A 23,939-nucleotide genomic window follows, 5' to 3' on the forward strand; every position below is an offset into this window, starting at 1 on the left:
TGGGTTTATAAGCGCGGAAATCGACTCTGCCGCTTGAGCATGCTTTTGCGGCACAGTCGATAGCGCGCCGGACCTCGGGCTAGGAGGTCGAGGGTTCGAGACCTGCTCCCTGCTGTTTCATTACATTGGTGTCGGAAGTGATCGGACCTCGCATCCACGACAGTGCGTGTGCTTGGCCGGTGAGCGCGTTCCTGTAAGACGTAAAGTCGCGAGGACGCGCTCTTTGAAAGGAGGGAGTAGTGTAACGACCCTGGGTTTATAAGCGCGGAAATCGACTCTGCCGCTTGAGCATGCTTTTGCGGCACAGTCGATAGCGCGCCGGACCTCGGGCTAGGAGGTCGAGGGTTCGAGACCTGCTCCCTGCCTGTTTCATTACAGTATGCATGTTGAAGGGGTGTGTCGTCTACCGTCGTTCACATCCCACCATTCATTTCCGGAAGTCCTCAAAAAACGAGTGAACTCTTACTCACCTCATTTTGTTATAACATCTTTGGTCAAACAGACGATTACGTGAACCCAGAATGCATTGAACGTCAACAAACATGACTACACAGCTGGAATTAGCTTAGCTCATCATAATCAGTACAACCTTCAAAAAAGTATTTTACACACATAATATGTGCCCATTACAATCTGTGCAAGAATCGGAATGCATGATTTGTCACCTAGATTTGAAAACATGTGAATAAAACCGTAAATACACAAATAATTGCCACACAAAACATTTTCTGATAGTGATTTATTGATACAAGTGGCGCGTGCCGGCAGTCAACCACGTACCCTCTCACTCTAAACCATTCAGTGTTGTTGTTTATGTATGTAGCTAGTGAGATGAGCTGAAGCATTAGCAATGTCTTTCAAAAGGAGACAACAAACAAATGTGGAAATTCTGGAGATATTTTAAAATTCTGACAATGAGTCTGAGTATGAAAGTCAGGAATCAGATTCTGACAGTGACAGTGAGGAGCTGCCCCCCAACCTTGTAGCCATTGAGAACCCTGAATCTGAATTTCCCTTGTCCACTGACAAAGTCCCAGTTCCCTTTGAAGATGCTGGTGGTGATGGAGGCATACCAACAGGAGTTCTGTGGTAGCTGGAAGGCCACCAGTCATTTCACCCCTCCTGGCCCTGCTGTTTCACCCCTCCTGGCCCTGGTGTTTGCTTTGATGAGTCCCAGTCTGGAGTGCAACGCCCCTTGCCATTTCCAACTGAGGCAGAGTGCTTCAAGTTGTTTCTGACAGAGGAGCTGGTGGGAGACATAGTAGAGACCAATCGCTATGCCTTGGAGCTACAGGATAAGAGAAAGCCAGGAGTGGGGGACAACCACAATTAGTGAAATGTATACATTCCTGGTGACAGTAAAGACTGCTTTCTAGTTCTGCTGCTATGACTGCATTTCATCAACGCTACTACCATCCTAAATGACCCGTTATACAAAATAAGAAATGTTAACAGCTGGCAGTAAAGTGGCATGACAAACGAGACGTCCATGTCCTCTCCACTGTCCATACAGCAACCATGTCGGCCACAGGGAAGGTGGACCACCTGACGGGAGAGAGAAACAAACCAGACAGAGAAACATGAAACCAGACTGCGTGCTTGACTATTACCTCAAAATGGGGGCAGTGGATGATAAACAGCTTTGTGGAATGCACTCAGAAAACAACCAAGTGGTATAAGATATTTTTCAATTTTTCCAGGGTAGCGTCAAAATACAACATGCCAATACTTCTGACGCATTTAGCATTGTTTTACAGAACTAATAGAATAATGTAACTAGCTACATAAGCACGATTGAATATAACACCATAAAAGGTGAGTAACGTTACCTCACGTGTCCGCGGTTATAAGGAATATATACAAATATATTATGCTCCATTCACACAGTGAGCTATAGTAGAAACGGTATAACACGACACAATAACGTAATTAGGCACTTACTTTGATAGAAACGCAGTCTTGATTTGAAGATGGGTGTCTGGAGTGACGCCTCTAGCACTGAGACGCTGTGCCACTTGGGAGTCATAAGGCCAGGGTAGCTTCAAAATACAACACATGCTAATACTTCCCTGACGCAATTAGCATTGTTTTCCAGAGCTAATAGGAGAATGTAGCTAGCTACCTAAGCATTGAGTATAACACCATAAATGTTATGAAATGAGTAACGTTACATCGCGTGTCCGCGGTTATAAGGAATATACACAAAAACATGATGCTACAGTAGAAACGACATAACACGACATGCAGAAACTATTATAACGTAATAAGGCACTTTGATAGAAACGCACACATTTCCAAAGGTATTATTGGTAACGAAAACAACTTTGATTTCGATGCAGGCGACAGGTGGAATAATATGAACACGTGTATGCAGGACGGCAGATGAGTAAATGTCCTGCACAAACAATTGAGAAGTGTTTGGGGAATTTTGTCCGGGTCAGAAATGTCAAAAAAATTAATTGGTCCGCAAAAGTAAAAATGACTACTTTTATGTGAATGAATGAGGCGGAACACACCTCATTTCAAACTGTTATTAGAAAATAAAAAACTTGTTAGAAATAATTTAAAATTGACAAATAAAAACAGGCTGCGTGCTTTTGTTTGAGGGCAGCGCGGATGAAATGTACTGTTACATAACAAACACATTCTGGAATGGAGAGAACGTTCTAATATCACGTGCATAAAAAAACTCACGCATGAAAAGGTTAAAAAGTAAACATGCTTTGTAAAACCTCTGACAGCCGTCTTTCTAACTCTGTCCATAACTTTGACTTCATAACATTCCCAGAAGGCATTAATTATTGAGTCGTTGTTAGTTTCAAACTTCAGCCAAGACTCTGCCGTTGTGCTGTAGAATTTGAATTTTGTTTCTTGTATAATACATCCTATACATTCATTTATACTGGATTAAACGTATGTTTTCGTTAACTAATTTCATTCAGTATGTTCCAACATTCCCTCCATTTCAATATCAATTCTACTTAAGTCTTGGATCCAATAGTTAGTATTTTTTTCTAAGAGATTGTCAGTTGGATAGGCTTTTTGCAAGATTTTGTATATCTTACGAGTATCTTTTACTTGACTCAAATAGGATTCCCTCAACATTGTGCTGATGTCCAAAAGCTTCAATCATCCATGATTCAACAGCCACCCCCCGCGACTAACCGTATACTACAACCACCACCCCCCGCGACTAACCGTATACTACAACCACCCCCCGCGACTAACCGTATACTACAACCACCCCCCCGACTAACCGTATACTACAACCACCCCCGCGACTAACCGTATACTACAACCACCACCCCCCGCGACTAACCGTATACTACAACCACCACCCCCCGCGACTAACCGTATACTACAACCACCCCCCGCGACTAACCGTATACTACAACCACCACCCCCCACGACTAACCGTATACTACAACCACCACCCCCCACGACTAACCGTATACTACAACCACCACCCCCCACGACTAACCGTATACTACAACCACCACCACCACCCGCGACTAACCGTATACTACAACCACCACCCCCCGCGACTAACCGTATACTACAACCACCACCCCCCGCGACTAACCGTATACTACAACCACCACCCCCCGCGACTAACCGTATACTACAACCACCACCCCCCGCGACTAACCGTATACTACAACCACCCCCGCGACTAACCGTATACTACAACCACCCCCGCGACTAACCGTATACAGCCACCCCCCGCGACTAACCGTATACTACAACCACCACCCCCCGCGACTAACCGTATACTACAACCACCACCCCCCGCGACTAACCGTATACTACAACCACCACCCCCCGCGACTAACCGTATACTACAACCACCACCACCACCCGCGACTAACCGTATACTACAACCACCACCACCCCCCGCGACTAACCGTATACTACAACCACCACCCCCCGCGACTAACCGTATACTACAACCACCACCCCCCGCGACTAACCGTATACTACAACCACCACCCCCCGCGACTAACCGTATACTACAACCACCACCCCCCGCGACTAACCGTATACTACAACCACCACCCCCCGCGACTAACCGTATACTACAACCACCACCCCCCGCGACTAACCGTATACTACAACCACCACCCCCCGCGACTAACCGTATACTACAACCACCACCCCCCGCGACTAACCGTATACTACAACCACCACCCCCCGCGACTAACCGTATACTACAACCACCACCCCCCGCGACTAACCGTATACTACAACCACCACCCCCCGCGACTAACCGTATACTACAACCACCACCCCCCGCGACTAACCGTATACTACAACCACCCCCCGCGACTAACCGTATACTACAACCACCCCCCCGACTAACCGTATACTACAACCACCCCCGCGACTAACCGTATACAGCCACCCCCCGCGACTAACCGTATACAGCCACCCCCCGCGACTAACCGTATACTACAACCACCCCCCGCGACTAACCGTATACTACAACCACCCCCCCGACTAACCGTATACTACAACCACCCCCGCGACTAACCGTATACAGCCACCCCCCGCGACTAACCGTATACAGCCACCCCCCGCGACTAACCGTATACTACAACCACCACCCCCCGCGACTAACCGTATACTACAACCACCACCCCCCGCGACTAACCGTATACTACAACCACCCCCCGCGACTAACCGTATACTACAACCACCACCCCCCACGACTAACCGTATACTACAACCACCACCCCCCACGACTAACCGTATACTACAACCACCACCACCACCCGCGACTAACCGTATACTACAACCACCACCCCCACCCGCGACTAACCGTATACTACAACCACCACCCCCCGCGACTAACCGTATACTACAACCACCACCCCCCGCGACTAACCGTATACTACAACCACCACCCCCCGCGACTAACCGTATACTACAACCACCACCCCCCGCGACTAACCGTATACTACAACCACCACCCCCCGCGACTAACCGTATACTACAACCACCACCCCCCGCGACTAACCGTATACTACAACCACCACCCCCCGCGACTAACCGTATACTACAACCACCACCCCCCGCGACTAACCGTATACTACAACCACCACCCCCCGCGACTAACCGTATACTACAACCACCACCCCCCGCGACTAACCGTATACTACAACCACCACCCCCCGCGACTAACCGTATACTACAACCACCACCCCCCGCGACTAACCGTATACTACAACCACCACCCCCCGCGACTAACCGTATACTACAACCACCACCCCCCGCGACTAACCGTATACTACAACCACCACCCCCCGCGACTAACCGTATACTACAACCACCACCCCCCGCGACTAACCGTATACTACCACAACCACCCCCCGCGACTAACCGTATACTACCACAACCACCCCCCGCGACTAACCGTATACTACCACAACCACCCCCCGCGACTAACCGTATACTACCACAACCACCCCCCGCGACTAACCGTATACTACCACAACCACCCCCCGCGACTAACCGTATACTACCACAACCACCCCCCGCGACTAACCGTATACTACAACCACCCCCCGCGACTAACCGTATACCACAACCACCCCCCGCGACTAACCGTATACCACAACCACCCCCCGCGACTAACCGTATACCACAACCACCCCCCGCGACTAACCGTATACTACAACCACCACCCCCCGCGACTAACCGTATACTACAACCACCACCCCCCGCGACTAACCGTATACTACAACCACCACCCTCCGCGACTAACCGTATACTACAACCACCACCCCCCGCGACTAACCGTATACTACAACCACCACCCCCCGCGACTAACCGTATACTACAACCACCACCCCCCGCGACTAACCGTATACTACCACAACCACCCCCCGCGACTAACCGTATACTACCACAACCACCCCCCGCGACTAACCGTATACTACCACAACCACCCCCCGCGACTAACCGTATACTACCACCACCACCCCCCGCGACTAACCGTATACTACCACAACCACCCCCCGCGACTAACCGTATACTACCACAACCACCCCCCGCGACTAACCGTATACCACAACCACCCCCCGCGACTAACCGTATACCACAACCACCCCCCGCGACTAACCGTATACCACAACCACCCCCCGCGACTAACCGTATACCACAACCACCCCCCGCGACTAACCGTAAACCACAACCACCCCCCGCGACTAACCGTATACTACAACCACCACCCTCCGCGACTAACCGTATACTACAACCACCACCCTCCGCGACTAACCGTATACTACAACCACCACCCTCCGCGACTAACCGTATACTACAACCACCACCCCCCGCGACTAACCGTATACTACAACCACCACCCCCCGCGACTAACCGTATACTACAACCACCACCCCCCGCGACTAACCGTATACTACAACCACCACCCCCCGCGACTAACCGTATACTACCACAACCACCCCCCGCGACTAACCGTATACTACCACAACCACCCCCCGCGACTAACCGTATACTACCACAACCACCCCCCGCGACTAACCGTATACTACCACAACCACCCCCCGCGACTAACCGTATACTACCACAACCACCCCCCGCGACTAACCGTATACTACCACAACCACCCCCCGCGACTAACCGTATACTACAACCACCCCCCGCGACTAACCGTATACCACAACCACCCCCCGCGACTAACCGTATACCACAACCACCCCCCGCGACTAACCGTATACCACAACCACCCCCCGCGACTAACCGTATACCACAACCACCCCCCGCGACTAACCGTAAACCACAACCACCCCCCGCGACTAACCGTATACTACAACCACCCCCCGCGACTAACCGTATACTACAACCACCCCCGCGACTAACCGTATACTACAACCACCCCCCGCGACTAACCGTATACTACAACCACCCCCCGCGACTAACCGTATACTACAACCACCCCCCGCGACTAACCGTATACTACAACCACCCCCGCGACTAACCGTATACTACAACCACCCCGCGACTAACCGTATACTACAACCACCACCCCCCGCGACTAACCGTATACTACAACCACACACGACTAACCGTATACTACAACCATACACGACTAATCGTATACAACCATCCGCGACTAACCGAATACAACCATCCACGACTAAACTACTGATTAGTGTGCCAGTGCTAGAACAAAAACTGTGCGTCACTGACTTGGTGTAACACCCCCCCCCCCCCCCCCCAAAAAACCCAGCTACAGTAGTAACCTACCTTGTCATCGTGTGGACAGAGGTAGAGGTTCTGGAAGGTCTGGGTGAAGTTCTTTTGGAACCTGGGTCCATAGACGTCCTTGTCCACTCCAAACTGGTGTCGGGACTGTCGGACTATAGAATCCACCACGTATAGGCCAGGAACCTTCAGCTCTGGCTTACACTTGAGGAACAAGGCTCAGATGTTATTATCATCATCATTGGTACTTCTACTTATCACTGGTCTACAAATTACAATAAGGGTCAGAACCTTAAATGTTTTATAACCATTTCATAGAAAGGGGTAAAAACGTTAGTTTTTATAATATGGTTTCCAGGGCTAAAGCCTTCCGCATGCCTCAGTTCGGCTGGCGCCTATAAGCAAACCGAACGAGTGTGCTTGCATAATCGCTTGAAAAACAAGAACAAAGCAGCAATAGTACCGTTTGTCCATCTTGAGATGCCGTAGCCAGTACACTTCCTCAGCTCAAAGACAGCTCAAAAAAAGATGCAATTGGTTTACATTTTTGCAGAGATCTTAGTCACTCGGTTTTACATCCAACTAAGATGTTTTGTGCAGTATTTCAAGTGAATAAATTTGAATGAAACATTTGTCTCTCATTGAATGACAAACACAATTTTAGAATCCCTACTGTTGACAAATCACTGATGAAGGGACGTAGACTTCGGCTTCCCTAACTTCGGGCTTGCCTCGAGAAAGAAAATAATGTGTGCACGAACAGCCGAAATAATAACTTCGCCAAAGACTAAAACAAATAAAAACTTCAAAATATGCACAAACTGTTCCGGATGGGCAACATGCGGACGACTTTAGGCTACTGGCGTTGTCTGAAAGCAAAGCGAACCACTCTTGATAATAGTTCCATGGTTGTTTTTCCATGACTTACCTTCTTGATGAACTTTTCCACAATCTGGACGACATGCTTGTATAGCTGAGAGGGGACATGAAACAAGATGAAATGTGTCATGGTGTGAATGTAGACATGGTCACATTATAGCATAAGAAAAATAACTTCACCACTATTTCATTTTTCCAATGAGACACTAATCTGATAAATGAACAGGACAGTGCTCCTTCTACAGTATACACACACACGTTGCTCTTAATGTTGACCTAACTTACCTTGATAGCCTTTATTGCTGATTTAGTAACTGACATCATCTTTGCTCGTGATATTGGAGGCTTCATGTCAATCATGGCGAATAACTATAGTTTGAGGCAAACGAATAATACCTTTAGTTAGCACCTGAACGAGGTCATCTAATCCAGAACACATAAAATCATCTAAGACTCACATTTGTGTTTTACATTATAACCACAGTTAAACCAAAGTTTAGAGAGTAAGGGTAGACACAGATAATCATTGGAGAAAGAATAGAAAACACTGGATGCATCTACAATTAACACATGGTGCATATACAGGCAAATGGCAAACATATACAACGTGGGGAATGGTGAAGTGACGCTGCCCATGTTTTGAATTAGGCTATAAAAAGTAACAGATGACGGGGATATAAATGGCTAGTGTAGTCATCTACAAGAGGAAAACAGCTAACGTTAGCTACCTACAATAACGCTAGCTAACACACAACACTTTAGTTATATTAACGAATAGTTATATTTTAGACAAAACTTTGTACATAGAAACAACTGGGAAACTAACGTTACCAACCTGTTTTGCATTTCCTTTTAACGAAACCACCACCTAGCAGCTAGCTAGCTACTGTAGCCAACTAGTTAGTTAGCTCAATGAGGAACCATTGGCTTATGTGCTAATACAGGCCGACACTATCAACCCAACAAAACAGAAATCTGGCCGTGCAATAAAGTTCACATTATCAGCTGTTTCTGTCATGGTCTGTGCATTAATCATAGAGACCAGCAATAACACTCAAAGACTGATGATCCATCTTAGGTTAACAAAAATAATAAAGTTCGCCATCTGGCATGGTAGCTTTTAGCTAGCTAACGTTAGCTGCGTAGCCATGTTTGAGTTGTTGATTGGAAAGGTCACAAGCGGGTAGCAGTTAACTTACGTTTGATTTGCTATTAAATTAATATATTGTCCTTCTGGTGGGTTAGATCATTTTAGTAACATGGCAAACATTTGGCTAAATTGGGACATCTTTGGCCAGATAACTAGCTAACTGCATCGACATTTGGTTAGCCAGCAGAGAGCTCTGCTCTCTAGGTTAGCTAGCTTAGATAGCAATGTAGTTAACTAACCGAAAACGACAGCTACAAAAACAGCTTCATATTTTACCTCCAAGTTGAAAGCGTTGACGGAATCCATACTTATTTGTTGATGTGCCGACCAATTATCCTTATAAGTGAGTAACGAGTGGTGATTCAGCCAGCTAGCTGTGGTTATATATTCGTAGCAAACATCAGCTCTTGTTGCTAGCCCGTGTATCCGCTTGTCGATAACAGGTATGACCAAAACAAAGATTTTGAGAACTAACCCAAGATGAAACCAGTCGTATCCAATGGGAGCAAATTAATCATAGTGGGCAGAACAAGCAAGGATGTGGGCAGAGCCAAGCACAAGCTAGTGAGATCCTATTGGCGCGTTCTAGCATGTATTCGCATATTTCCGTTAGGGAACGCCTACTCTATGAAGTGCGCGTGTGCAATAACTCAATTCGCCCCTGCACTCTTAAAACAACGCAATTTTTAGAAACGTTGGTAAAGAGTAAAGTCTACAACACGCAGTCCACTCTGTTTGTTATATATCCTCCTTTTTGAAACCGAAAACTGTATGGAGATCAAATGTTCAATCGATGAGAAAATTACAAGATTGTCGGCAAAAATTCCTTTCACTCCCATCTCCCACTGGGCTTCCTCTCATCACCATATTTGGTAGTTTACCGGATGCTTCACATTTATACATCCGATGAAATATCTGGTGCATTGTTCTATCTGTGGCCAAAACGTTTACGAGGGAAAAACATATTGGAACGGAGAACCAAATTCTCGCGAGAGACCAGAAGAGTCCAGGACGGGGTTGCTGCAATGACACCCCACAGATGTGAATCAGGACAATATTCAAGAGTTTATCGTAAATTGAGAATGGTGATGATAAATTAATAATTTATAGTAACTCAATTATGCTAATCATAAAGATCGATGTGGATTTCAAGGGCAGCCGAAACAAGAAAGCTGTACAAAGGAAATTAGAAAATTAAGTGACACATAAGCTACATTGTATTTCTATGAGCCACCCATAGTTTAACTTTTTAGGAAAAATTGAGATCTATACATAAGTCCCTTGTTTTTTTTTAAAAGTTGTTTTATCATGATCTCGGTTTGAGAGCGAGACAGACAGAGCGGGAGAGAGAGAGACAGGTCGAGAGAGAGAAACAGGGCAGGAGAGAGAGAAACAGGGCGAGAGAAAGAGACAGGGAGTGAAAGCGAGCGACAAGGCAGGAGAGTTGTGCAGGAGAGAGAGCAACAGGGCAGGAGAGAGAGACCGACAGAGAGGGGGAGAGGGAGAGCACAATAAATCTGAGAGAGGAAAGCAATTCCTACACGGCTGACCATGAATATGATAAACTCCACTAACTCCTCACAGGATTCATGGAGATACGAGTGGGAATATTACTACGATTACCTAGACCCAATACCAGTGGACGAGCGCAAACTGAAATATAACAAGTGTGAGTATTGAAAAGGCTTCCTTTACCATCATCCATGTGTATCCCAAATGGCACCCTATTCCCTATGTAGCGCACTACTTTTGACCAGGACCCATAAGTTGTGCACTATACAGGTCAAAAGTAGTGCACTATAAAGGGAATAGGATGTCATTTGGAACAAAGACTTGCAGCAATACTAACATTGTCCCTCTTTTTCCTCCTTCAGACTTGATAGTGATCCTATTCTGGATCAGTCTGGCTGCTTTTGTGGGATTCCTGTTTGTCATTTTGACTTTCATGTCCCGTTCAGTCAGTCTACCCAAGTAAGTGTTCCTTTCAGTGTCATACAATCAAGGTCCGTGAATACAGTGTATTTCAGGTCATATTTTACAGACAGCTGAGTATTTATGATGCTTTGAATCTGAAAGGCTGATAAAGCTAATTGTTAAGACTCACTGATGGGAAAACCAAAAGAGTTTCCTACCGGCACCTGTTTAATACAAATGTATTGTATTTTCTGTGCAGAGCTCACAGTTCCAAAAAGTCCAAGAAATCGTGGAGGAACCCTAGATCTAATTCTGCTTGATGGAGAATACTTGATCTGTTTTCTGCTTTATCCCAACCCCTCTGAAAGACACACGTTGGGAACAGAAGGCAGCCAGTGCAGAGCCCAAAGAGCAATTTTAGAGGTTAAGTGCCTCAAGGACACACTGGCAGGATATGTCATTTGAAACACCACTGCTGTGGTCTGATGGAAGATTTCTCAACTCTTCAGAACTATTATAAAACAGATGTATGTAACATCGACTATCTGCAATGTAATAGCCTGGTTACAAAGTGGGATTTCTATGTTTCTATTCAAATACAAGACCACACCAAAACAGTTTTACAACATTTAATAAAAGAGAAGTGAATGTTTTGAACAATAAATGAAATGAATGACTTTCATACATAACACACAACTTATTTTAGAAAATTCAGATGCAAGATAATGAGGCTTCCATTTTATGAGTGAATACCGTTTTCAAGATAATGAGGCTTCCATTTTATGAGTGAATATCGTTCAAGATAATGAGGCTTCCATTTTATGAGTGAATAACGTTTTCAAGATAATGAGGCTTCCATTTTATGAGTGAATACCGTTTTCAAGATAATGAGGCTTCCATTTTATGAGTGAATAACGTTTTCAAATTTGTACAAGTATGCATGCTGTATTCTGACTTGAAAATGTCCTCTCTCACTAGACGTAAATTGATGATTTGCACAAGAGTCTGAGTTGTACACACTTATCTCAACTCTGAATCTACTGTATGGAACTGTTCCCTATTCCCGATACACACACACAGAGTACACCAAACATTAGGAACACCTTCCAAACATTGAGTTTCTACCCCCCCCCCTTGCCCTTAGAAAAGCCTTAATTTCGTCGGGACATGGAGACTCTAAAATGGTGTTGAAAGCGTTCCACAGGGATGCTGGCCCATGTTGACTCTAATGCTTCCCCACAGTTGTGTCAAGTTGGCTGGATGTCCTTTAGGTGGTGGACCATTCTTGATACACACGGGAAAACTGTTGAGCCTGAAAAACCCAGCAGCGTTGCAGTTCTTGACACTAACCGGTGCGCTTGGCACCTACTACCATTACCCCGTTCAAAGGCACTTAAATATTTTGCCGTGCCTATTCACCCCCTGATTGGCACACATATACAATGCTTCTTTATCCCGTATCCTCCCCTTCATCTACACTGATTGAAGTGGTTTTAACAAGTGACATCAATAAGGGATCATAGCTTTCACCTGGATTCACCTGGTCAGTCTGTCATGGAAAGAGCAGGTGTTCTTAATGTTTTGTACACTCAGTGTAGTTCACTACTTTTTGACCAGAGACCACGTGCCCTGGTTAAGAAATAGTGTACTCAATAGGGTGTAATGCGGGCCCCAGCTATATAACCCCTATGGTGCAACAGTAGACTGCAGTCCTGAGAGGAGGTCACTACAGATGGTTCTGAGGCCTGTGTGTGTCTGGGAACGTCGTTTGGACTTTTTCTTCTGGTCCGTGGTCCCTAACGAACCCTGGATCTCCTTCACCACTCTGACATGGTTCAGGAACAGCTCCGGGCTCTTCACTCCGCTCCACATCTCATGGATGTACAGAGACAGTAACATCAGACCTTCTGGAGGAGATCAAGATAAACAACAACATATGAGACGTGTCATTTCCTTCCGTTTCCAAGTGATGCAACCAGTTTCAATGTAACTCTTTTTCTGGGAATGTGTAGCTATATCTGATGTTATTTTACAAACTCCTGCACTCTCCCCTGTTACGGGTACAATAAATATTGAAGATAAAGTTAATCTGAATCGGCCATCTCTTCTTACCCTTCGTGGTCTGGTCATCACATGTTGTTCCTAGGGAGCATGCTGTGAGCACGGCCCTGTGCAGGTCACTCTCAGTGCAGCCTCTGGCTTCCAGGAGCTGGATCATAATGTTGGTGAACAGCTGGACGTGCTCTACCCTGGAAGAGATCTGGGCCTGGGGCTCACAGGCCTGGTGATAGAGACGAAGCAGGTCCAGTTCAACAGCAGGGTCAGCCAGCACCAGGTCCACTATGAATCTGTGAGACAGGACAGTCTTCTGGAACCAGCGAAGGAAGTGGACTGTCCTTTTGTCCTCGTAGGTGGAGGCTCCCTCTACCAAGGAGTTCAGGAACCACCTGGTGAGAAGATGGGCTGTGGTGTTGGCCAGGGGGGTGGAGAGGGGAGTATGGAGGTCATGGGAGGGAGGTGGGCTGGCGGGGGAAGAGGGGGGACAGGCAAGGGAGGCAGGCTCCCAGTGGGTAAAGATATTCCTGAGGTGAGGAATACACTTCTCCAGCAGAGTCTTCTCCTCCTCTCGTCTCTCTACCTCTCCTTCCTCCCCCTGATCCTTTGGTCGGGAGTTAGAACGGGCCTGGACAGAGAAGCTTCTCCCTCGGCCTTTCTCCCTGCCCGACCCTGAGGATGTACAGAAACACAAACAGGCATGTTGATTCTGCTGTCATAGACAAGGACTAGGGGTGAATAATGCCAAGCTGAAACCAATGCAAGTACAGAGGTTTGTCAAGGCAAGGTTCATACACATTTTTTTTTTTTACAGATGGAATTTCATGACTTTTCCATGACTTTAAACCAAATTTCCATGACCAACAATTGGTTGGTTATGGAACAATCTCTACGTACATAGGGCACCCTCCGTAATTATTGGGACAGCGACACATTTGTTGTTGTTTTGTCTCTATACTCCAGCACTTTGGAATTGAAATGATACAATGACTATGAGGTTAAAGTGCAGACTGCCAGCTTTAATTTCAGGGTATTTTCACCCATATCAGGTGAATCGTTTAGAAATTACAGCACTTGTTGTATATAGTCCCCCACCATTTTAGGGGACCAAAAGTATTGGGACAAATTCACTTACAGTATACGTGTATTGAAGTAGTTAAAGGTCTGATATTTGGTCCCATATTCATAGAACACAATGACAACATCAACCTTGTGACTCGATAAACTTGTTGGATGCATTTGCTGTTTGTTTTGGTCGTTTCAGATTATTTTGTACCCAATAGAAATGAATGGTAAATAATGTATTGTGTCATTTTGGAGTCACTTTTATTGTAGATAAGAACAGAATGTTTCTAAACACTTATTTATTAATGTGGATGCTACCATGACTACGGAAAATCTTGAATGAATCGTGAATAATGATGAGTGAGAAAGTTACTCACAAATATCATACCCCTCTAAAATGCTAACCTCCCCTGTTATTGTAATGGTGAGAGGTTAGCATGTCTTGGGGGTATGATATAAAATGCTAACCTCCCCTGTTATTGTAATGGTGAGAGGTTAGCATGTCTTGGAGGTATGATATAAAATGCTAACCTCCCCTGTTATTGTAATGGTGAGAGATTAGCATATCTTGGGGGTATGATATAAAATGCTAACCTCCCCTGTTATTGTAATGGTGAGAGGTTAGCATGTCTTGGGGGTATGATAAAAAATGCTAACCTCCCCTGTTATTGTAATGGTGAGAGGTTAGCATGTCTTGGAGGTATGATATAAAATGCTAACCTCCCCTGTTATTGTATTGGTGAGAGGTTAGCATGTCTTGGGGGTATGATATAAAATGCTAACCTCCCCTGTTATTGTAATGGTGAGAGGTTAGCATGTCTTGGAGGTATGATATAAAATGCTAACCTCCCCTGTTATTGTATTGGTGAGAGGTTAGCATGTCTTGGGGGTATGGTATAAAATGCTAACCTCCCCTGTTATTGTAATGGTGAGAGGTTAGCATGTCTTGGGGGTATGATATAAAATGCTAACCTCCCCTGTTATTGTAATGGTGAGAGGTTAGCATGTCTCGAGGGTATGATATAAAATGCAAATCTCCCCTGTTATTGTAATGGTGAGAGGTTAGCATGTCTTGGGGGTATGATATAAAATGCTAACCTCCCCTGTTATTGTAATGGTGAGAGGTTAGCATGTCTCGAGGGTATGATATAAAATGCAAATCTCCCCTGTTATTGTAATGGTGAGAGGTTAGCATGTCTTGGGGGTATGGTATAAAATGCTAACCTCCCCTGTTATTGTAATGGTGAGAGGTTAGCATGTCTTGGAGGTATGATATAAAATGCTAACCTCCCCTGTTATTGTAATGGTGAGAGATTAGCATATCTTGGGGGTATGATATAAAATGCTAACCTCCCCTGTTATTGTAATGGTGAGAGGTTAGCATGTCTTGGAGGTATGATATAAAATGCTAACCTCCCCTGTTATTGTAATGGTGAGAGGTTAGCATGTCTTGGGGGTATGATATACAATGCTAACATCCCCTGTTATTGTAATGGTGAGAGGTTAGCATGTCTTGTGATTATGATATAAAATGCTAACCTCCCCTGTTATTGTAATGGTGAGAGGTTAGCATGTCTTGGGGTATGATTTAAAATGCTAACCTCCCCTGTTATTGTAATGGTGAGAGGTTAGCATGTCTTGGGGGTATGATATAAAATGCTAACCTCCCCTGTTATTGTAATGGTGAGAGGTTAGCATGTCTTGGGGGTATGATATAAAATGCTAACCTCCCCTGTTATTGTAATGGTGAGAGGTTAGCATGTCTTGGGGGTATGATATACAATGCTAACCTCCCCTGTTATTGTAATGGTGAGAGGTTAGCATGTCTTGGGGGTATGATATACAATGCTAACCTCCCCTGTTATTGTAATGGTGAGAGGTTAGCATGTCTTGGGGGTATGATATAAAATGCTAATCTCCCCTGTTATTGTAATGGTGAGAGGTTAGCATATCTTGGGGGTATGATATAAAATGCTAACCTCCCCTGTTATTGTAATGGTGAGAGGTTAGCATGTCTCGAGGGTATGATATAAAATGCTAACCTCCCCTGTTATTGTAATGGTGAGAGGTTAGCATGTCTTGGAGGTATGATATAAAATGCTAACCTCCCCTGTTATTGTAATGGTGAGAGGTTAGCATGTCTTGGGGGTATGATATCAAATGCTAACCTCCCCTGTTATTGTAATGGTGAGAGGTTAGCATGTCTTGGGGGTATGGTATAAAATGCTAACCTCCCCTGTTATTGTAATGGTGAGAGGTTAGCATGTCTTGGGGGTATGATATCAAATGCTAACCTCCCCTGTTATTGTAATGGTGAGAGGTTAGCATGTCTTGGGAGTATGATATTTGTGCGTCTGTAACTTCCTCACTCATTTCAAATCCAAAGTGCTGGAGTACAGAGGCAAAACAACAAAGAATGGGTCTGTCCCAATAATTACGGGGGGGCGGGGGGGGGGGGGCGGCACTGTATAGAAAAGTCAGCGTAATGTGTTATCAACACAGGGAGGCTGCTCTCTGATCCCATATACCATCTCCTGTCATTGAGCAAGGCACTAAACCCCTACACATAGTATAATACCTGTTAGGCTACTGTATAAAACACACATGGTCAGCCCTCAGTCTGGAGAGCTGCTGGGTGTGCAGGCATTTGATCCAGCCCTGCTCAAACGGAGGCAGTTTATCAAGGTCCGGTTGTGGTTTGTTAGAGGGGGACTGGAATAAAAATGAAACCTGTACACCCATTATCTCTCCTGGAGGATGGTTGACCGCCCATTATCTCTCCTGGAGGATGGTTGACCGCCCATTATCTCTCCTGGAGGATGGTTGACCACCCATTAGCTCTCCTGGAGGATGGTTGACCACCCATTAGCTCTCCTGGAGGATGGTTGACCACCCATGAGCTCTCCTGGAGGATGGTTGACCACCCATGAGCTCTCCTGGAGGATGGTTGACCACCCATGAGCTCTCCTGGAGGATGGTTGACCACCCATGAGCTCTCCAGGAGGATGGTTGACCACCCATTAGCTCTCCTGAAGGATGGTTGACCACCCATGAGCTCTCCTGGAGGATGGTTGACCACCCATGAGCTCTCCTGGAGGATGGTTGACCACCCATGAGCTCTCCTGGAGGATGGTTGACCACCCATGAGCTCTCCAGGAGGATGGTTGACCACCCATGAGCTCTCCAGGAGGATGGTTGACCACCCATGAGCTCTCCTGAAGGATGGTTGACCACCCATGAGCTCTCCTGGAGGATGGTTGACCACCCATGAGCTCTCCTGGAGAATGGTTGACCATCCATGAGCTCTCCTGGAGGATGGTTGACCACCCATGAGCTCTCCTGGAGGATGGTTGACCACCCATGAGCTCTCCTGGAGGATGGTTGACCACCCATGAGCTCTCCAGGAGGATGGTTGACCACCCATGAGCTCTCCAGGAGGATGGTTGACCACCCATGAGCTCTCCTGGAGGATGGTTGACCACCCATGAGCTCTCCAGGAGGATGGTTGACCACCCATGAGCTCTCCAGGAGGATGGTTGACCACCCATGAGCTCTCCCGGAGGATGGTTGACCACCCATGAGCTCTCCTGGAGGATGGTTGACCACCCATGAGCTCTCCAGGAGGATGGTTGACCACCCATGAGCTTGATGTAAAACATTGCATAATTACAACCAGATATGTTTTATGCCTTTTTCTAGTTTTAGTCATATTTAACTTAGCTACTTTATAAGTGTTTACTTTGCAATTTGAGTTGCATTGGATGCTAAAATCAACTGGAATTGAAGCCACATAATCCAAAATGTATTATTTCCTAAAATTAAAATGTTCACGATTCACAAATTATCATTTTGATTCACATGATTCGATTCCCCAGCGATTGAACCGAAACCCAACAGATACAATGGCAAAGTGAATCGTTCATTTGGTCAAAAATAATTGTTTGTATGAATCATATGAAACGTTCCAAAAAGGTAAATCAACTTTGTATGGCCTTATTCGCGAGTGTCGGTGGAAAGTTTTTTTGGGGGACATGACGAAAACATGAATACATACTAATAATAGATAAATATTTAACTAGAGGGTTCAATAAATGCCAAGAATTGGGTAACGGGCCTTGAGCAACGGACAACTCCTCTCTTACTATGCTGATCATTCTGATCCTGGCTAATATGTAGATTGTTATTTGATTGATAAAAATACATAATTTAAAAACTTTGCCTAAATAAATTACATTAATAGAAATTATTAAATGAAATTTCCATGACTTTTCCAAAACTTTCGGGATTTTATAATATAAAACCTTTTCCAGGCCATGGAAAATACAATTTTAAAATTCCATTTTACTTTTCCAGGTTTTTCCATGACCGTACGAACGCAGCAAGGTCGTGTCTGAGATGGAGCAAATAAAGACGATCATACATCGTCTGATTTCAGGAAGAGAACGGATGAGTTTTTATAAACTACAGCTCCTAAACATATTGTCAAAGCAGGTAATTCAGAGAGAAAAGTCACATCATGAGGCAGCAGAGATTCTAGCAGTAGCACGACATATCCAGTAATCTCTCACCCAGCAGCGCCTTGACTTTGTGTTTCTCCGCCACAGTCTGCAGCTGGCTGAGGAGAGGTGCATTGTGGGTCAGCGTGCTCCAGCGGTGGAGGAGGGCGAGGGCGTCTTGGGAGGAAAGAGCCTGGGGTCGTAAGGTCAGCCAGCCAGCCTCCCGGTGGACCCCCATAGCTGTTCCACAATGTTGCAGGATGGAGCTCAGAGTCTGGAGATACAGGCTCAGCTGACCTGCCTTCACCAGCCTGGAGAAGAGAAGAGGGGTATGAGAGGAGGAGAGGTAACAGAGCTGTCCCACGATGCTGCAGTCGGGAGCTCAGCGCTAGAGGCTCAGCTGACCTGCCTTCACCAGCCTGGAGAAGAGAAGAGGGGTAGAGCAGTATAGGAACGGCGTTGCAATGGATTGCTGCCGTTTTATGGGTTATTTTGTGTGTTTTGTTTATCTTAACTGTAGACTACTATTTACCAAGAGAGTTTTCATCTATATTTTTGTAGCGGTCTATTTACCACCACAAACTGATGCTGGCACTAACACCGCATTCAATGAGCTGTATAGGACCAAAAGCAAACAAGAAAATGCTCATCCAGAGGCGACGCTCCTACTGGCCGGTGTTTGTAATGCAGGGAAACTGAAATCCGTTTTACCTAATTTCTACCAGCACGTCACCTGTGCAACTAGAGGCGACAAAACTCTAAAATCACCTTCACATAGAAACGCATGCAAAGCTCGCTCGCCCTCCATTCGGCAAATCTGACCATAACTCTATCCTCCTGATTCCTTCTTACCAGTAAAAACTCAAACAGGAAGTAGCAGCTCAATAAAGGAGGAGAGCGGAACACTAATCCGGGCTCTCGTAAGAAATCCCGTTACGACCTCCAACGAGCCATCAAACAGGTAAAGTGTCAATACAGGACTAAGATTAGAATCCTACAACGCCGGCTATGACGCTTGTCGGATGTGGCAGGGCGCGTAAACTATCACGGATTATAAAGGGAAAGTGAGACAAACCTACCAGGTTTAAGCTAAATGCCTTCTATGCTCGCCTCGAACCATGCATGAGAACACCAGCTGTTCCAGACGACTGTGTGATGATGCTCTCCATAGCCGATGTGAGTAAGACCTTTAAAACAGGTTAACATTCACAAGGCCTCAAGGCCAAACGGATTACCAGGACGCCCACTCAGAGAATGCTCTGACCAGCTGGCAAGTGTCTTCACTGACATTTTCAACCTCTCCCTGTCCCACTCTGTAATACCTACATGTTTCAAGACGACCAAAATGTCCCTGAGCCCAAGAACGTCAAGGTAAACAGTCTAAATGACTATCGCCCTGTAGCACTCACATCTGTAGCCATCATCCCAGACACCCTGGACCCACTCCATTTCCCATACCGCCCAAAAGATCACAGATGAGGCAATCTCTATTGCACTCCACACTGCCCTTTCCCACCTGGACAAGAGGAACACCTACGTGAGGATGCTGTTCATTGACTACAGCTCAGTGTTCAACACCATAGTACCCTCAAAGCTCATCACTAAGGTAAGGACCCTGGGACTAAACACCTCCCTCTGCAACTGGATCCTGGACTTCCTGACGGGCCGCCCCCAGGTGGTGAGGGTAGGCAACAACACGTCCGCCATGCTGACCCTCAACAAAGGGGCCCCTCAGGGGTGCATGCTTACTCCCCTCCTGTACTCCTTGTTCACCCATGACTGCGTAGCCACATAGGACTCCAACACCATAATTAAGCTTGTTGACGACACAACGGTGGTAGGCCTGATCACCGATAATGAGACAGCCTACAGGGAGGAGGTCAGAGACCTAACAGTGTTGTGCCAGCACAACAACCTCTCCCTTAACGTCAGCAAGACAGAAGAGCTGATTGTGGACTGCAGGAAACGGAAGGGCCGCGCAAACCCCCATTCACATCGACAGGACTGTATTGGAGCGGGTCAAGAGCTCGTCGGTGTCGACATCACTAAGGAGCGATCATGATCCACACACACAAACACAGTCGTGATGAGGGCACGACAACACCTCCTTCCCTTCAGGAGGCTGAATCTGGTTGAATCTGTGTTTGAAATTCACTGCTCGACTGAGGGACCTTACAGATAATTGTATGTGTGGGGTACAGAGATGAGGTAGTCATTAAAAAATCATGTTAAACACTATTGCTACACACAGAGTGAGTCCATGAAACTTATTGTGACTTGTTTTCAGCAAATTTTTACTCCTGAACGTATTTAGGCTTGCCATAACAAAAGGGGTTAAATACTTATTGACTCAAGACATTTCAGCTTTTCATTTTTAATTAATTAGTAAAAAAAAAATATATAATTAAAACATAATTCCACTTTGACATTATGGGGTATTGTGTGTAGGCCAGTGACCAAAAGTCTCAATTTAATCCGTTTGAAATTCAGGCTGTAACACAATAAAATGTGGTAAAAGTCAAGGGGTGTGAATCATTTCTGAAGGCCACTGTATATCAAGTTATAACCAGAGTTTTTCTGGCCATGTGACTTGAGACCAGAATTCTTCTTGGACAGGTCAAGTGGTACAACTCCTGGACCTATTTATACCATCCATAGAGGTATTGACTTTGTTACCATTATCTCACAACCAGGGTGGGAAATTAACTTGTTGGTCCACCAGCCACCGTGGCAAGTAAATACATTTTTAAAAATTCAAATCTACCAGCCTCTCAGATGTTTTACCAGACAAAATATTTTTACAACAAAAATCACAAATAACAGATGAGCGTGATTAGTAATGTTTCTAAAACAAGAAATGTATTACTATTAAGAAGTAATGTGGTATATCGCTCAATTCAATTTCCATTTTTGTGACCCAAGTCTTTTAACCAATGTATGTTCAAATAAATAATTTAGATACAATAGTAAAAAGTAAAACCGTAATTCAACCGAACATTCAGAATCAACAAAGAGCTTGCCCTGCCACAAAATGCTGAGTCATACGACTTATTATTCATTATTATTATTATTATTATTCATTACTATTATTATTATTCATTACTATTATTATTATTAATCAGTATTATTATTATTCATTATTATTCATCATTATTATTATTCATCATTATTATTATTATTACTAGTTCAGGGCTCTGGCAGATAATTGTATTACAAGGAGTACATCCATTGATATAATGTAGGAGCACAATGGGATTATTTGAGTGTTTTAATTATAATAACTAAAAGTTGATGCTCAAACACAATTTACCCAAAAAATAGTTTAGTCAATAGGTGAGACAAAAATGTTTTGCTGCCCCTTTAAGGGGCTGGCCATTACCATGGTAAAGGCACTCAGTGTCTGTCAGAGATCGAGGGGGGGGGGGGGGGGGGGGGGGGGTGTTCCCTAATGCTGTGTGACCACCCGCCAACGTGGCTGGTGAAACAGACATCCTTACCAAAATCTACCCTCATTTGGCAGGTGGCGGGTGTTAAACTTTCCACCCGACTCACAACGGTGTCTTTTAACAACGTTTTGCTTTACTAAGCAGACCATCGTAATGTAGTTAAGAGGTCCTCTACCTCAGATGTCTGATGATGGTGATGGCCACACACAGGAACTGGTTGATGAAGGGTAGAGGGAGAACCTTTGGAGTGCTGTGTCCCTGCGGTTTGTCCTCCTTGGCCATGGAGGAAGAGGAAGCTCCCTCACCATGGCTCTCCTTCTGGCCCAGGTTGGTGAACCACATCACATGGAGCAGCTCTACCAAAGCACCCAGCAGACCCTGGTCTATATGTCTGGAGGAGAGGAGAGGGGTTTTATTCTACAGCAGACCCTGGTCTACATGTCTGGAGGAGAGGGGTTTTATTCTACAGCAGACCCTGGTCTACATGTCTGGAGGAGAGGGGTTTTATTCTACAGCAGACCCTGGTCTACATGTCTGGAGGAGAGGGGTTTTATTCTACAGCAGACCCTGGTCTACATGTCTGGAGGAGAGGGGTTTTATTCTCCAGCAGACCCTGGTCTACATGTCTGGAGGAGAGGAGAGGGGTTTTATTCTACAGCAGACCCTGGTCTACATGTCTGGAGGAGAGGGTTTTTTATTCTACAGCAGACCCTGGTCTACATGTCTGGAGGAGAGGAGAGGGGTTTTATTCTACAGCAGACCCTGGTCTACATGTCTGGAGGAGAGGGGTTTTATTCTACAGCAGACCCTGGTCTACATGTCTGGAGGAGAGGAGAGGGGTTTTATTCTACAGCAGACCCTGGTCTACATGTCTGGAGGAGAGGGGTTTTATTCTACAGCAGACCCTGGTCTACATGTCTGGAGGAGAGGAGAGGGGTTTTATTCTACAGCAGACCCTGGTCTACATGTCTGGAGGAGAGGAGAGGGGTTTTATTCTACAGCAGACCCTGGTCTACATGTCTGGAGGAGAGGAGAGGGGTTTTATTCTACAGCAGACCCTGGTCTACATGCCTGGAGGAGAGGAGAGGGGTTTTATTCTACAGCAGACCCTGGTCTACATGTCTGGAGGAGAGGAGAGGGGTTTTATTCTCCAGCAGACCCTGGTCTACATGTCTGGAGGAGAGGAGAGGGGTTTTATTCTCCAGCAGACCCTGGTCTACATGTCTGGAGGAGAGGGGTTTTATTCAACAGCAGACCCTGGTCTACATGTCTGGAGGAGAGGGGTTTTATTCTACAGCAGACCCTGGTCTACATGTCTGGAGGAGAGGAGAGGGGTTTTATTCTACAGCAGACCCTGGTCTACATGTCTGGAGGAGAGCACACTGACTCCTCCCCCACCCCTGGAACACACTGACTCCTCCTCCACCCCTGGAACACACTGACTCCTCCTCCACCCCTGGAACACACTGACTCCTCCTCCACCCCTGGAACACACTGACTCCTCCTCCACCCCTGGAACACACTGAGTCCTCCCCCACCCCTGGAACACACTGACTCCTCCTCCACCCCTGGAACACACTGACTCCTCCTCCACCCCTGGAACACACTGACTCCTCCTCCACCCCTGGAACACACTGACTCCTCCTCCACCCCTGGAACACACTGACCCCTCCTCCACCCCTGGAGCACACTGACCCCTCCTCCACCCCT

General features: G+C 45.9%; 2 protein-coding genes across 3 annotated transcripts in view; both read right to left on the minus strand.

The window, feature by feature from the left end:
* LOC120028602 (SR-related and CTD-associated factor 4-like) overlaps positions 1-9,718 on the minus strand; it is a 54,864-nt gene extending 45,146 nt beyond the window's left edge. The window contains exons 1-4 of one of the 2 annotated variants that reach the window (XM_038973811.1): positions 9,530-9,718; positions 8,389-8,472; positions 8,153-8,197; positions 7,267-7,428 (exon numbers count right to left, since the gene is read on the minus strand). In XM_038973811.1, coding sequence (XP_038829739.1) covers positions 7,267-7,428; positions 8,153-8,197; positions 8,389-8,472; positions 9,530-9,559 — 321 coding nt within the window. In that variant the 5' untranslated portion in view covers positions 9,560-9,718. The remainder of the gene's footprint in view (positions 1-7,266; positions 7,429-8,152; positions 8,198-8,388; positions 8,473-9,529) is intronic. The other variant, XM_038973812.1, reaches the window with a different exon arrangement.
* A 2,759-nt stretch (positions 9,719-12,477) lies between these two features.
* urb1 (URB1 ribosome biogenesis homolog) overlaps positions 12,478-23,939 on the minus strand; it is a 66,136-nt gene continuing 54,674 nt past the window's right edge. Inside the window, exons 33-36 of the mRNA XM_038973723.1 lie at positions 22,405-22,620; positions 18,856-19,094; positions 13,280-13,894; positions 12,478-13,074 (exon numbers count right to left, since the gene is read on the minus strand). Coding sequence (XP_038829651.1) covers positions 12,854-13,074; positions 13,280-13,894; positions 18,856-19,094; positions 22,405-22,620 — 1,291 coding nt within the window. The 3' untranslated portion in view covers positions 12,478-12,853. The remainder of the gene's footprint in view (positions 13,075-13,279; positions 13,895-18,855; positions 19,095-22,404; positions 22,621-23,939) is intronic.

The sequence above is a fragment of the Salvelinus namaycush genome, chromosome 34 (genome assembly GCF_016432855.1).
Source record: "Salvelinus namaycush isolate Seneca chromosome 34, SaNama_1.0, whole genome shotgun sequence".
Taxonomy (NCBI): Eukaryota; Metazoa; Chordata; class Actinopteri; order Salmoniformes; family Salmonidae; genus Salvelinus; species Salvelinus namaycush.